At 46.0% G+C, this 14,012-nt stretch overlaps 2 protein-coding genes and 1 non-coding gene across 3 annotated transcripts; 2 read left to right on the forward strand and 1 right to left on the reverse strand.

Annotated features, from left to right (window-relative positions):
• Positions 1 to 5,386: 5,386 nt before the first annotated feature.
• LOC125593688 lies at positions 5,387 to 5,493 on the reverse strand. Its single transcript, XR_007329588.1, has one exon. It is a non-coding gene; the product is annotated as a small nucleolar RNA R71 (small nucleolar RNA).
• Positions 5,494 to 6,763: 1,270 nt separating this feature from the next.
• LOC106373311 lies at positions 6,764 to 7,195 on the forward strand. The gene has a single exon (XM_013813501.1). The coding sequence runs from the start codon at positions 6,764 to 6,766 to the stop codon at positions 7,193 to 7,195; it is 432 nt and encodes a 143-aa protein (XP_013668955.1).
• Positions 7,196 to 10,159: 2,964 nt separating this feature from the next.
• On the forward strand, positions 10,160 to 10,513 carry LOC106373309. Its single transcript, XM_013813500.1, has one exon. The coding sequence runs from the start codon at positions 10,160 to 10,162 to the stop codon at positions 10,511 to 10,513; it is 354 nt and encodes a 117-aa protein (XP_013668954.1).
• The last annotated feature ends 3,499 nt before the right edge of the window (positions 10,514 to 14,012 follow it).

Consider the following 14,012-nt stretch of genomic DNA (forward strand, 5'->3'; position numbering starts at 1 on the left):
AGCTGTGACACTCACAGAAGTCGCCCAGCGAGTTGAAAGCACCCTTAAGATTCCCGTACTCAACCTGGAATTGAGAAGCGCGAGTCTTCATCACCTCGACAATTTCCCTCTTGCCCTTCCGTTCCGCCCTGCGAACAGCCCTGGCATGATCACGAGCAAGTTGAGCGTCTCGCGCCAACATCTCGTCTCGCATGCGAGCAAGATCCCTTTCCGCCTTCTCAGCTTTAAAGCGATAGATCATGGCCTCTCTATGGCTCGCCTCAATGGCCGATCCAAGCAAGTTCAAACCCTATAAAACCGATTGACACGTTATAAGCAAAAAATAATAATAACGATCGTCAGAATTCTTAAAATTTATACCCCGTTAATGATACGAGATCCTTCAGCAACAACTTTCGGCCTCCCTGACTTGTTCGTGGCCTGAGGAGCGTCAAAGCCCAACGGAAGACCAGCGAAGAAATCATCGAAGTCCGGAATAGGGACCTCGCTCGTACCACTTCCATCGCCAAAAGCAAGGTTCGGATCCCATCTTGGAAGCATGCAATCGTCCACCGAAAACTCCAGGTCACCGAAATCAATATCTTTCCCCTTCGAAGAATTCGGCCCCGTCACAATAGCGGGAGCGGCGTTGGGACCTTGGTCTTCAGGTTCGGAATCACTCCTTGTTCCTCCGCCCAAAGCAGGACCGGGATGCACAAACCTCAACGCCTTTCGAACTCTCTTCGGCGTAAAAGAAGTCCAGAAAAAGGACCATTCCTGAGCAGATCGCTCATCGCAATAATATCCTCAGGAAACGGAGCAAGAGGGTTGATAAACGGATGATCGTTCGGCAACCTCCGAAACAGTGGGATACAACTCTCCTCAACGGACGCTGCGTCTACATAAATGAAGAAGAAAAACTTCCTCCACGAGTTGAAGTTAGAAGTGAACCCCTTTACCACTGACATGAAGTTTCGAGGAACCAGCCTGTACGTGTCCGTTTCCCTGATGATCTGTAATCGAAGAAGCACTTCGAAGTGATCAACGGTGAGAGAAAGACCATGCTCGTAGCTCAGGACCAGGATCCCTATGAGGTGCTGGATGCCAAGAGGATTCAGTTAGCTTATTGCCACCCCGAAATGACCCAACACACGGACGATGATCTCAGGGATCGGAAACCATAAACGGCAACGCACTACGAATGCCTAGTAACAAGTAAAGAAGCCCTCCGGGGGACTACTAGCGCATTCTCTTTGACGAGGAACCCTGAATTCCACCGCGTCCGAAATATGGTAGAACGACCGCATGACCTCGAGGAATCCACTAGTACTCCTACTCGGCGCACCTGCCTCCACCGGGCGATGGTTCATGACCGGGAATGATTTTTCTATGGGAGGCGTGATCGAACCGTAACACGCCACCCACCATCCCTCGTTCTCGGCTGGGTCTACCGAATGAGGAACGAATTCCATCTTCGGCACTCGAAGCTCTTCAAAAACGTTCGCGGGCAAGGACCCTTTCTTAGAACTCCTCTTCTTACTCGACATCTCGTGTTTTTTCTTTTTCTTTAAAATCAAGAAGGAAATGACAGAGAGAAAGATAAAGATTTTTTCAAGAAAAACCTCGATATGAGAATGAGTAACCGTGAAGATTGTGAAGAAGTTACATCCCTTCTTATAGGCATGAAAAATTACTATTTACTTGCGGATTTTTGGACACGAACTTCGCCCAAATACACCAATCTCGTCCAAACTCACCATACCACGCATTGGGACCTCGCTAGAAATCCACGTTCCCAACGAGCTGGGGGGCTAACAGTTGGGGTCAAAAACGGTTACGACGAAGTTAACGTCCAAATCCCCGAAGAAGAAAAACGTAGATAACTTCTTCGACAAATACTTTTTCGAAATAGATTCTTCTTTACGAAAAGCTTTGCGGAAGAAACGCGAATCATCGGACAAGAGCTCGAGAAGGATCATTACGCAGCGACCAAACACGTGCTCGGCTCGGTCGCTACGTAGCGACCGAGTTCGAGCCAAAGCTCAGTCGCTATGTAGCGACCAAACGTCCATTCCGCTCGGTCGCTACGTTGCGATCGAGCTCGAACCAAAGTTCGGTCGCTACGTAGCGACCGAGCTCTTCTGAAACGTCGATACGACATCAGTCCATGCATTCTCGTCTACCCTTCGATGCTATCTCCCGAATACCGTAGCGAACCCATCTCACGTTCCCCGCCATTTCTAAGTTATCAATCAAACTTTACCGTAGAAACCGCGGAAAGTTCATTCTTTATCGAAAGAAGCCGTAATAAACGCTTCGAGTCGAAAGACGGCCCAAAGGGACCTAAGACACGACTCGAGGCCCAACTTATGATTTCTTAACCAACAGCCCGTAAACCGCATGTCGGTTTACGCTTGGTTCGCAAGGAAAGATAAATGTCAAGTTTCCGCGGATAAATACAAAATTTTAAAGATAATTACGAAGATTGGAAAAAATGGAATATCTCTATTTTTATGCTATGGCGGCTTAAAGGCAGAAGAAGAAAGGCGTAAACCGACCTTGGAGCCAGTATATAAGGGGTCCTAGGCGAGAGGCATGGGGAGGGACTTTTTGATAGAAAACTTAGCACTTAGAGCAATTAGGCAACTTTCCGTTTTTGTTATTTCGAGCTGCGACTCAATTAGGTTTAGCCGTCTTAGGGTTGCTAGAACTAGAAATCTCGCCGACAGCTCTCGAGCCCAGGCTTATACCTTGTTGTAAACGCTCATACGAAAATTCGGAATAAGACTTCTCTTTGCTCTCTTCTTACGATTTTTATACTTCTTCGTTGTAATTATTGGGTTCTGATTTGCTTGGCGTGTGGTATTAGCAGATATCCAGGACCTTTGGGAAATTAGGGTTTTTTTAGTTTCCTTATTTAAACGGAAATTGACAGTGCGAATTTCGGTTCGCACAATTGTCAAAACCTAAGTTAAGTACTTTTGTAAGCCATTGGAGGCAGAGAATCTCTTTTCTAGAGAACAACTTGTAAAACTTCTTTTGATTCAGATTTCATTGCTTTCATCTTGTGTTCTTGTTGATTACTTATCTATTCCTCTACATGATTAATCTTAATTCCAATATGGATTTAAGAGGAATCATGGAGATTAGCGAGTAATCACCTTTTGAATTCATGGGTTAGGGAGATCAAGGGTGATTAGGTTAGTTCTAGGATGTTTTAGTGTAGATCATTCTTGTTCCTTGCTAGTAGAGTATTCACAATGCATCTTCTGAGTTGGCCACTCAAAAGTTGATCAATAGGCATTTCCCACCCAAAAGGTGTTTGATGAAATGCCTGAGACAACTCTTCTAGGCTTTTAGTATACTTTGCCAAAGACATTTGTTGTTAAAGGTGCTAAGATAGCTAATAGACTTGTTAGTAATGATTGTTTTCACATTATTCAACCAACGACATTTGATGTTTGAGATATGTTAGCAAATATGCATTCATCAAGACATAAAGCTTGCTTAGAATTGTGTCTAGGCTTAAGGTCGATAGTTTGATTGATCATTTGCCATCCTTAGTTCGATACTTGATCACCCAAGGTCTAATCCCTATGCCTATGAGTTCTTTTTTCCCTTAGTCAAGAAAGTATCATTCTGTAATTGCTTTATAGTATTAGTAGTATTTTAAAACCCATCTAAATCATTGGTTGCACTTAGATTAAGTGAGTACTTGAATTCTCAGTGGTTTGATATCCCTCAGAACTGGTTCGACAAATCTTTTATACTATATCATTTGTCTTAGGAGCCTTGAAAACTCCTAACATCACTGACTGTGAAGCTCGTCTTAAAGAAGTTATGGCTAATATAGATCTCCTGAAGGAGATCCTGAACAATAACCTGTTGGCTTCGGATGAGTTGTTGCGTCTTCGGGCGAAGGAGGTCGAGCTAGGGTCCGAACTCGATATGATGACGGTGTCGGATTTCTCTGTTGGGAAGCTGGACCTTCCTCAGATTTCAGAAGATCAGCCAGAGGAGTTTTTTGCGAATGTTCCTTCTGAGGTGAATGAAATGGGTGACGAGACGAAGCGCGCAAGTGATCAGTTCGAGGACGGCGACTTTGACGCCGAAGATTAGTTTCAGGGATTTGATTTTTGCTTTTTTTTCCATTATGTTTTTGTCGCATTATTCTTTCAATAAAGAAAAGGACTGTGAGTTCTTGAGTAATTATGTTTTATTCTTACGTGGGCCGATCTTTTGAGGCCGTGGGTTGAGTTCGTCATTGATACTTTTATCGACACGTGTTTGGTGTAACAAAAGATTTGGTTAGCGAGTTTTGCCGCGTTGTTGGCGGGACTGGCTGTGTCCGACGACTTGATCAAGGTCTTGGTTTGCAGCCAGCCATTTTGAGTATTCGAGGGGTTGCTTATATGGAGGTGCCGAGATTTCAGGGGTTTGCCCTAGATTTCTGGAGTTGAAGAGCAAGACCTTATCGCTTGGTTCGAAACGTCTTGCATTGATTCGCTTGTCATGGTAGGCTTTGGTCTTCTCCTTATAAATTTTGGAACTCTCATAGGCGAGGTGCCTTATCTCTTCCAGCTCATGGACTTGGATCATGCGCCTCTCAGTTGCTGGCTTGATGTCAAAATTCAGTAACTTGACCGCCCATGCAGCCTTGTATTCGAGCTTGACAGGAAGATGACAAGCCTTACCGTAGACCAGGTGATAGGGGGTGGTTCCTAGCGGCGTTTTGTAGGCTGTTCTGTAGGTCCAAGTGCATGACCAGTAGACATACTCGGAGCAACGTACAAGGACCACTACATCAACTGACCAACGACGAACTCGCAAGATTAGAAAGACAGAACCGTCAACAGCCGAGAACAACCGACACAACATGGGTGATCACGGGAATCAGGATGACCTCACTGCTGCATTGGCAATCATTCAACAACAAATGCAGACTCAGCAACAACAGATGTTGCAGATGCAGCAGAGCATCTAAAATCAGCAACAAGCTGCTCAAGAAGCAGCTGAGAACGCCGTGCGGGTAGAGCGTGGTGCTCCTATTGGGGAGAGGAACCTTCCGCGGAACTTCGCTACTAACCGCTCCCCCATCAACCCTTCTCCTTGCACTCGGCAAGACTATGAGATCAAACATGCACTGATAAGTCTGTTACAGAAGAGCATGTTCAGCGGTCTCACTACTGACATCCCGATGGACCACATCGAAGCCTTTGAGAGAATCTGCAATTTCTCTCGCTCTAACGGAGTGCCACCAGACTATGTCAAGTGCACACTGTTCCCATTCTCTCTTGAAGGGAAAGCTTCTCGCTGGCTCCAATCTCTGCCAACCGGCTCTCTTACCTCATGGGACCAGGTCCGATCAGCGTTCCTGAGCCACTTCTACACGAAGTCTAAAACCGCGGCTCTGCGGTACAGGATCTCCAATTTCAAGCAGAAGTCTGATGAACCTTTTCATGAACCTTGGGAGAGGTACAAGGAGTACCAGAGAGAGTGCTCGCACCATGGGTTTGACGATGACTATATATTGGAAGTGTTCTATGATGGAGTGAGCTATGAGTTTCGAAACACCCTTGATTCTTCGAGTAATGGAGATTTCATGACTCAAACCACACCTGGTGCGTTCGACCTGATTGAGAACATGGCTTCAAGTTCACTAAACAAGAACAAGGAGCATGACCGCTCGAAGAGTGTGAACAACATAGATGATCTCGCTGCAAAGGTGGACCAACTGTTCAAGGGAAACCAAAGCCAAGTGTTCATAATGGAAGAAGCAGCTCCTGAGAAGAGTGCAGGTGACCTGGCGTTTGATGCTGAAATATCATGAGACGATCAGCAAGAGGTGAGCTACGTGAATGGGCAAGGATGGAAGCTCAAAAACTACCATCCAAACCCTAACGTGAGGAACAACCCACAGCTTTTCTGGCCTAAGCAAGACAAACTAGCTGATCCAGCACAGAGTAACCAAGGTTAATATGCCGCGTATCAAAAGAACTACCAACCCCGGACCTACGTTCTAAGCCAACCGCAGAATAATCCACCTCAGAGGCAGAAACACCAGAACACTCAGCCAGCTACCTCCGCTCCTGTAGCTGTTCCGCAAGATGAGACAAAAGCTATGTTGCAGCAGCTGCTCCAAGGACAACAGCTCTAAGGGAAGGCTCTAAACCATGTTACTACCAAGATCAATACCAGAATGAACCATATGTTCAGCGATTTGAGCACCAAGTACGACAATGTCGCGAGCCATATGAGACAGATGGACATTCAGATTGCTCAGACTGCTGAGAGCGTCAAGAGGCAACAAGGTACTCTACCTGGAAAAACCGACAAAAACCCTAAGGAGTGAAATGTGGTTGAGTTGAGAAGTGGAAAGCAACAGTCGGAACCAGTAAAGAAGAGGTTCATTGCGGCTGAGAAGGGGAAGCAGAAAGAGTCGGAACTACCACCAGCCAATACCCCGGCAGCTGAGAAGGAGAGGGAACCAACAGTTGGAACCAATTCGCCAGGACCAGAACAACCAGCTGAGGCTGTCCACCCGATCCCAGAGGCTGTCCACCCGATCCCAGAGCCTGTTCCTTCTCGTGAATAAACTCCTAAAGTCCCTTACCCTGTTCCAGCAAAGGCTACTCGTAAGGACCGAGAGAAGATGAAGTACAGAAAGATGCTGGAGGACCTAACCGTCTGACTCCCCTTGATGGATGCGATCCAAATGATGCCCTCCATGCGCAGCTTTATGAAGGGATGGATCTCAGAAAAAATATCAGAGGAGAGCGAATTCATGACTGTCTCTAAGGAGTGCAGCGCAGTGCTTCAGAACAGGCATATAAAGAAGCAAGGAGGCCCTGGAAAATTCGTCCTCTATATCCAGATTGGGAAGACAGTTTTCTCATGCTCCCTGGTTGATCTGGGATCTAGCGTAAACCTCATGCCCTACTCTGTAGCACGACGTTTGGGATACACGCATTTCAAACCAACTAGGATGTCCTTGGTGTTCGCGGATAGATCAGTTAAGTCCCCGGTTGGTATTCTAGAGGATCTCCAAGTAAAAGTCGGGAACACCTCTGTTCCAGCAGACTTCGTAGTTCTAGAGCTGGAAGAGGAATCCAAAGATCCTCTCATATTAGGAAGACCGTTCCTATGTACTGTTGGAGCCATCATTGATGTGCGGCAAGGGAAGATTGATCTCAATCTGGGAGACATAGTCATGTAGTTCGAGATGGATGAGCTGCTGAAGAAGCCGATGCTGGATGGACAGACCTTCGAGGTGGATGAAGGGATTGATCCGCTGCAACCTCGCGACGGGATGATCGAGGAGATTCTTACAAAAGATCCACTTGAGCTTGCACTAGTAAGAGCTGAGGCCGAGCTGAGTGTCTAGAACATTTACGCAGACGGGTATGCTAATATGCTTGACTCCGCAAGGAGTATGGGAAGAATAGTGGTGAGTCTAAGTCTGGGGGAAGAAAGCAACAAGGAGGAGAACACTCCAACTGGAGTAATCCCTTTACCGAACTCGCCAAACCTACCTGATGATCCCTGGAGCGAGTTGAAGGCTCCCAAGGTTGAGCTAAAACCCCTTCCCAAGGGGCTCAGGTACGCTTTCTTAGGTCTGAATTCCACTTACCCTGTCATTGTAAACACTGAACTCAAAAATAAGGAAACTGCACTGCTTTTATGTGAGCTTAGGAAGTATCGTAAGGCATTAGGATATTCACTAGCTGACATACCTGACATCTCACCTGATTTATGCATGCATAGAATACACCTAGAAGATGAATCAATGACTTCAGAGGAGGTTAAACCCGAATCTAAAAGATGTTGTTAAGAAAGAGATAATGAAACTTCTTGAAGCGGGTGTGATCTATGTCATATCTGATAGTAAGTAGGTTAGCACTGTTCATGTAGTACCTAAGAAAGGTGAGATCACTGTTATCACAAATGAAAAGAATGAATTGATCCCTACTAGAACAGTGACAGGACATTGCTTGTGCATTGATTTCAGAAAATTAAATGCAGCCACTAGAAAGGATCACTTTCCACTTCCCTTCATTGATCAAATGCTTGAGAGATTGGCTAACCACCCATAATACTGATTTTTAGATGGTTATTCAGGTTTCTTTCAGATCCCTATCCATCCGGGCGATCAGGAGAAAACGACGTTCACATGCCCAAACGGAACATACGCATACAAGAGAATGCCATTCGGCCTATGCAATGCGCCATCAATATTTCAGCGCTGCATGATGTCGATCTTTACTGACCTGATTGAAGACATTATGGAGGTTTTCATGGACAATTTCAGTGTCTATGGAAGCTCCTTTAGTGTCTGTTTGTCAAACTTGTGCAGGGTACTCAAAAGGTGTGAGGAGAAACATCTGGTGCTAAATTGAGAGAAGTGCCACTTCATGGTCAGAGATGAGATTGTTCTAGGGCATAAGATCTCCGTACAAGGCATTGAGGTAGATTAGTCAAAGGTCGAGGTGATGATGAGCTTGCAGCCACCAACAACTGTGAAAGCTATCAGAAGCTTCTTGGGTAACGCAGGGTTTTACAGGAGGTTCATCCAGGACTTCTCAAAAATAGCGAGACCACTCACCAGACTGCTCTGCAAGGAGATCAAGTTTGATTTCGACAACGAGTGCTTAGCTGCGTTCCATACGATCAAAGGAGCTCTAGTCAGCGCACCTGTTGTACAACCGCCAGACTGGGATCTCCCTTTTGAGATCATGACTGATGCTAGCGATTTTGCAGTTGGAGCAGTCCTTGGGCAGCGCAAGGACAAGAAACTTCATGTGATCTATTACGCAAGCAAAACCATGGATGAAGCTCAATGCAGATACGCTACGACTGAGAAGGAACTCCTGGCTATTGTTTTTTCATTCGAGAACTTCATATCCTACCTGGTGGGATCAAAGGTGATTGTGCACACAGACCATGCTGCTCTTAAGTACTTGCTCACAAAGAAGGATGCAAAACCGAGGGTGTTGAGGTGGATTCTTCTTCTCCAAGAATTTGATCTCGAGATAAAAGACAAAAAGGGAGTCGAGAATGGGGTTGCAGACCACTTGTCCAGAATGAAGATTGAGGACGACACAGCTCTTGATGAAGAACACACAGTGGAACACGTCAACGCGATTGGTCTGCGCTTCGCAGAACAACTCCTGAGCATAACATCCGATTGTTCTCGCGTACCGGAACAACCAGCAGCCGCGATCCAAAAGCAGTACTCTCGCCTCCCCTAATTTGCTGAGATTGAAAACTTCCTAGATGCTGAAAAAGAACCACTTAAGTTCACTGGAAACGAGAAGAGGAAATTCTTAAGAGAGGCGAGGCAGTATGTTTGGGATGAACCGTACTTGTACAAACATTGCAAGGATGGCATATTCAGAAGTTGTGTTCCAGAGGCAGAAATTCCAGGGATTCTACATCATTGCCATGGTTTCTCTTATGCAGGGCACTTCGCCACATTCAAAACGGTTTCCAAAATCCTCCAAGCAGGTTTCTGGTGGCCAACTATGTTCAGAGATGCTCACGCCTACATAGCTCGATGTGATGCATGCCAGTGACTTGGGAACATCAGCAAAAGGAATGAAATGCCTCAGAATTACATTTTAGAAGTTGAGGTGTTCGACTGTTGGGGAGTCGACTTCATGGGACCATTCCCTCCGTCCTTCAAGAACGAGTACATCCTGGTCGCCGTTGACTATGTCCCCAAGTGGGTAGAAGCAACGGCGAGTCCCACTAATGATGCAAAAGTGGTGACTAAGACATTCAGCTCCATCATCTTTCCGGGATTTGGGGTGCCTAGAATGGTCATTAGCGATGGCGGAACACACTTCATCAACAAGGCATTTCAGGGCCTGTTGAAGAAGAATGGGGTGAAACACAAGGTGGCTACCGTTTATCATCCCCAGACGAGTGGACAGGTTGAAGTTTCCAACAGGGAAGTCAAGAACATTCTACAGAAAACTGTCAATACCTCGCGCAAGGGCTGGTCACTTAAGCTGGACAATGCTCTCTGGACCTATAGAATAGCCTACAAAACGCCGCTAGGAACCACCCCCTATCACCTGGTCTACGGTAAGGCTTGTCATCTTCCTGTCGAGCTCTATACAAGGCTGCATGGACGGTCAAGTTACTGAATTTCGACATCAAGCCAGCAACTGAGAGGCGCATGATCCAAGTCCATGAGCTGGAAGAGATAAGGCACCTCGCCTATGAGAGTTCCAAAATTTATAAGGAGAAGACCAAAGCCTACCATGACAAGCGAATCAATGCCAGACATTTCGAACCAAACAATAAGGTCTTGCCCTTCAACTCCAGACTTAGGTTGTTCCCAGGCAAGCTGAAATCCAGATGGTCCGGACCCTTCACCGTTAAGGAAGTCCGCCCTTGCGGAGCTGTTGTGTTGCTGGACAGAAAGGGAGACGAGTTCGTCGTCAATGGTCAGCGCATCAAGCATTACCTTGCTGACTCCACTATCGCAGAGGGTGAAGAAATTCTCCTAAGCGATCCCCCATCAGCCTGATCGGCTGAGCTAAGTCAAGCTAATGACTTTAACTAAGAGCTTGGTGGGAGGCAACCCACTGGTGAGTGTATATATTGTTTTTCTATAGTATATTTTATCTCTTTTCAGATTTAGTTTGCAGGTCAAAAACAAGAAAAAAACCGAACACTTCAGTCAGAACAACCGAAGGACTGTTCTTCTGGTGGAACAACCCATCGCCTTTTCCACGTAAGTGTTCCGGACCCAAAAAAAAAAAGAGAAAAAAAAAGAAGAGACAGATAATGGAGAGCGGTTAGGGTTTCACCTATTTAAGGCCCCACCCTTCCACTTTCTAAGGCCCCATCCTTCCACTTTCCCTTTTAACTCAACCGTACCCTCCACCCTCTCTTGCGATTTTGAAGCCATCACCAAAACTTAAATTCTCACTCTTTTTAAGTGATTCTTACTTCTAATCCAATTGGATTTTTTGAGTTCTCTCTGTTTTTGCAGTTCATTTGCTCCGATTATCACGGTAAGAGGCTCGGCAATCTAAACACAATCGCGATTTCGGTTTGAAAAGCTCAACCTTCTAAACCGCTTTGATAGTTTGATTCTTGTTAGAAATAACTTGATCCGAAATTTCCTTTTGCTGTTAGGGTTGATTTTAGAAGTTGAACTTTTGTCTCTTAGCCCTAGAGAATCGCAGTTTCATTTCCCCTTTGTTTGAGCAAGTTCCGATTTAGACAAAATGTTGCATCTTGATATACATTGCTCATATGAATTGTGATTGTGAAAAGTTGAAATGGTCTGATTTGGCGAGTTGATGTTCAGGTTTGTTGAAGGCGGGTTGCTTAGAAGGAAAAAGGAATAGTTCCTAAAAGAGGATTAGTTTGATTCCTTTTCTTCTATGCAACCGAGGATGGAACTAATGAAAAATTTTTGTTTGCCTTTCAGATGCCTCCACGCACCAAACAATCGGCCAATAAAACAAGGAAGATGAACATCATGCCCCTACAGCGAGCACAACAACCAACCTCCGCCTCTTACCCATGGTCGCGAGAACAGGGGGATGAGCCAATCAATCTCGATGACCCTATGCTTTTAGATTTCAATTGCGAAGGGTGGGACAAGGAGACAGCTAGTCGGTACAATACTCTCCTCAAGGCCGAGATACTACCTACCCGTTTTTGCCACGCCGGGACTCTCGTTGAGATCGTTATCGACGAGGATGTGGTCGAGACGCTGCAAGCGATGGGGATCGCTCCCCTTTGTTACGCTACGCACGAGCTCTACCCTGACCTTGTCCGCCATGTGCTCGCCACTGCCACCATCAGCTATGAGGACTTCTTTGCTCCTTCCTACACCAACTGCTCCTTCTCATTCATGGCTGATGGAGAGTATTGCTCACTGTCCTTCGACATACTCAACGAAATCTATGAAACCGCGAATGAGCCGAGAGGGGTAACAGTGACGAAAAAGTTTGCCCCATCAAACACCTTCTGGGACTTCATCACGAATGGGAACTTCACACCTGGCGAAGCCTACCAGTCGCAGATCAGGAACCCGACACTTAGAGTCATTGCAAAGATCATTTCAAACCTCCTGTTCGCTAAGGATCAGACTTCCAAAGTGACAAACGGGGAGCTGCAAACCCTGTATGCAGGTATTGAGGATGAGATCTGCACTTCAGGGTCTGGCATTCCAATTCAAAAATTCAAGACGAACCCAGGCTTTCATTTCATCACCATGCTTTCCGAGAGGAGGCTCTGTCTGATGCACGGCACGAACAAGAAGGACAGAAGCGGTAGCTTGCTCACGCCACTCTTCAAGCATTTATGCATTGATCTCAGCAAATACAAGGTGAACACGGAGATTCAGTACCTCGACATCAATTACCTTATAGCGTGCCACATCATGCGAGATGAGGATACCTACAGCTTCTTCGACAAGGAGGGTACCCAGCTGTTCACCAAAATGCCTCACCCCGAGATCACCAGGCTCAGCGTGTTCGACAACATATGCTTCCTCCCACCACCCGAGATCTTATGCACTGATCCTCGTGCTGCTGCACCTGACGCGGATATGGAGGATGTCGAGGACATACCCCAAAAGCTGACCCATCATACGACCTCGGAGAGGTAGCGGATGTGACAGATGATCAGGCTTACCGACGCTGGATGGTTGACTCGCAGCGGAAGAACAACAGTCTCATGCGGTGGATCCTCCATCTCGTTACCGGCGGCTGCATTGGTGGAAGTAACCAGCGACAGGCACCAGCAGAGCAGACTCCACGATCGCACAGTCCAGGATAGGCGCCTATTGGAACAGGCACTTCAACTGAGGAGGTTCATCGCTCGCGCAACAGACGTTCGTTTCATCCGGCCGAGAGCGGCGAGTCCGACTGAGTCCGCAAGGAATATTCTCTATCCATTGTTTTATCCATCTAAAATCTTTATTTTTATGCTTTGTGTTGTTATTTGGCTGACCTCGATTTGGTTTCACACCAGGGATGGTGTAAATTAAGTCTGGGGGAAGCACTTGTTGTGTGCTGATACTCTATGTCTTTATTTTTGAGTCAGTCCCTATGTCATTTGGATGTTTTATTGAGTCAGTTTAGGATCGAGTCAGATAAAACTCTTGTGGGAATTAAGACCTTCTGTTGCGATAATCTTTTAACCACCTCGTGCTCTAACTTTCTTATCCAGTGACCTTAGTAGTGATGAAAGACCCACACTTGGACCTGGAACACCCCTGACTTATCTCATTTGATTCTCCAGAAGCTCTCAATCGATCAGGTTACACTGGGTAGACTCAACTCCACCTAACCTGAACCTAATCTTGACTGAAATTCTTCTTGTTATGGGCACTAGATCAGGGAAACGAGACTTACACTCAGGACTTTTTACTCCTTTTACCAATCTTGCTGATCCTGAGTGGCTAGCTCATCTTTAGCTAGTTCCCACCTTGCGTCTAAGCCTTTATTTTTACCCTCATGCACTCTGTTTTTCAGTGTCATATGTGCAGGTATGTGCAAAAGGGTCGGAGAGGAAAGGATCGACGCAGCCTCTTACTCGTTAATGCCATACATTCAGAGAAGAGAGATCAAACATGAAGAGAACAGTCGATGAGACCATGCTCTAACAAGAGAACAGTCTATGAGTGCATGTTCTAACCAGAGGAACAATGGTGACCAGTGAGAAACAAAAGAATAGACCACCGGTGGCTGCGAAACATTCATTATGTTGCCTCTCCCTCGCAACCCCAGTATTATTAAAATATATATATAAACACACGTCACTGGGAAGGTTGAGCAAGGAGTTGGTACCAATTTTTGAGGAGTAGGCGAGGGAAGTCAAGAACTGAAGAACAGTCCCACAGTTGATCCGAAGGAGAGAACAACTGCACCCGTGAAGCAGAAACGAGTAAGGGCTGTGGACATCAATGGATCCGTCCTCTCTTACTATTTTGCGTGATATCCTGCATCCACTTAAATTTGGTAGCCCCTAAACACTCTTACCTCCACCATGAAATAGCTTGTTCC

The sequence above is a fragment of the Brassica napus genome, chromosome C9 (genome assembly GCF_020379485.1).
Source record: "Brassica napus cultivar Da-Ae chromosome C9, Da-Ae, whole genome shotgun sequence".
Classification (NCBI taxonomy): domain Eukaryota; kingdom Viridiplantae; phylum Streptophyta; class Magnoliopsida; order Brassicales; family Brassicaceae; genus Brassica; species Brassica napus.

Bases quoted from the DNA above. Each gene is read 5' to 3' on its own strand.
- LOC106373309 (XM_013813500.1), top strand. From the start codon at position 10,160: ATGATCCAAGTCCATGAGCTGGAAGAGATAAGGCACCTCGCCTATGAG.
- LOC106373311 (XM_013813501.1), top strand. From the start codon at position 6,764: ATGACTGTCTCTAAGGAGTGCAGCGCAGTGCTTCAGAACAGGCATATA.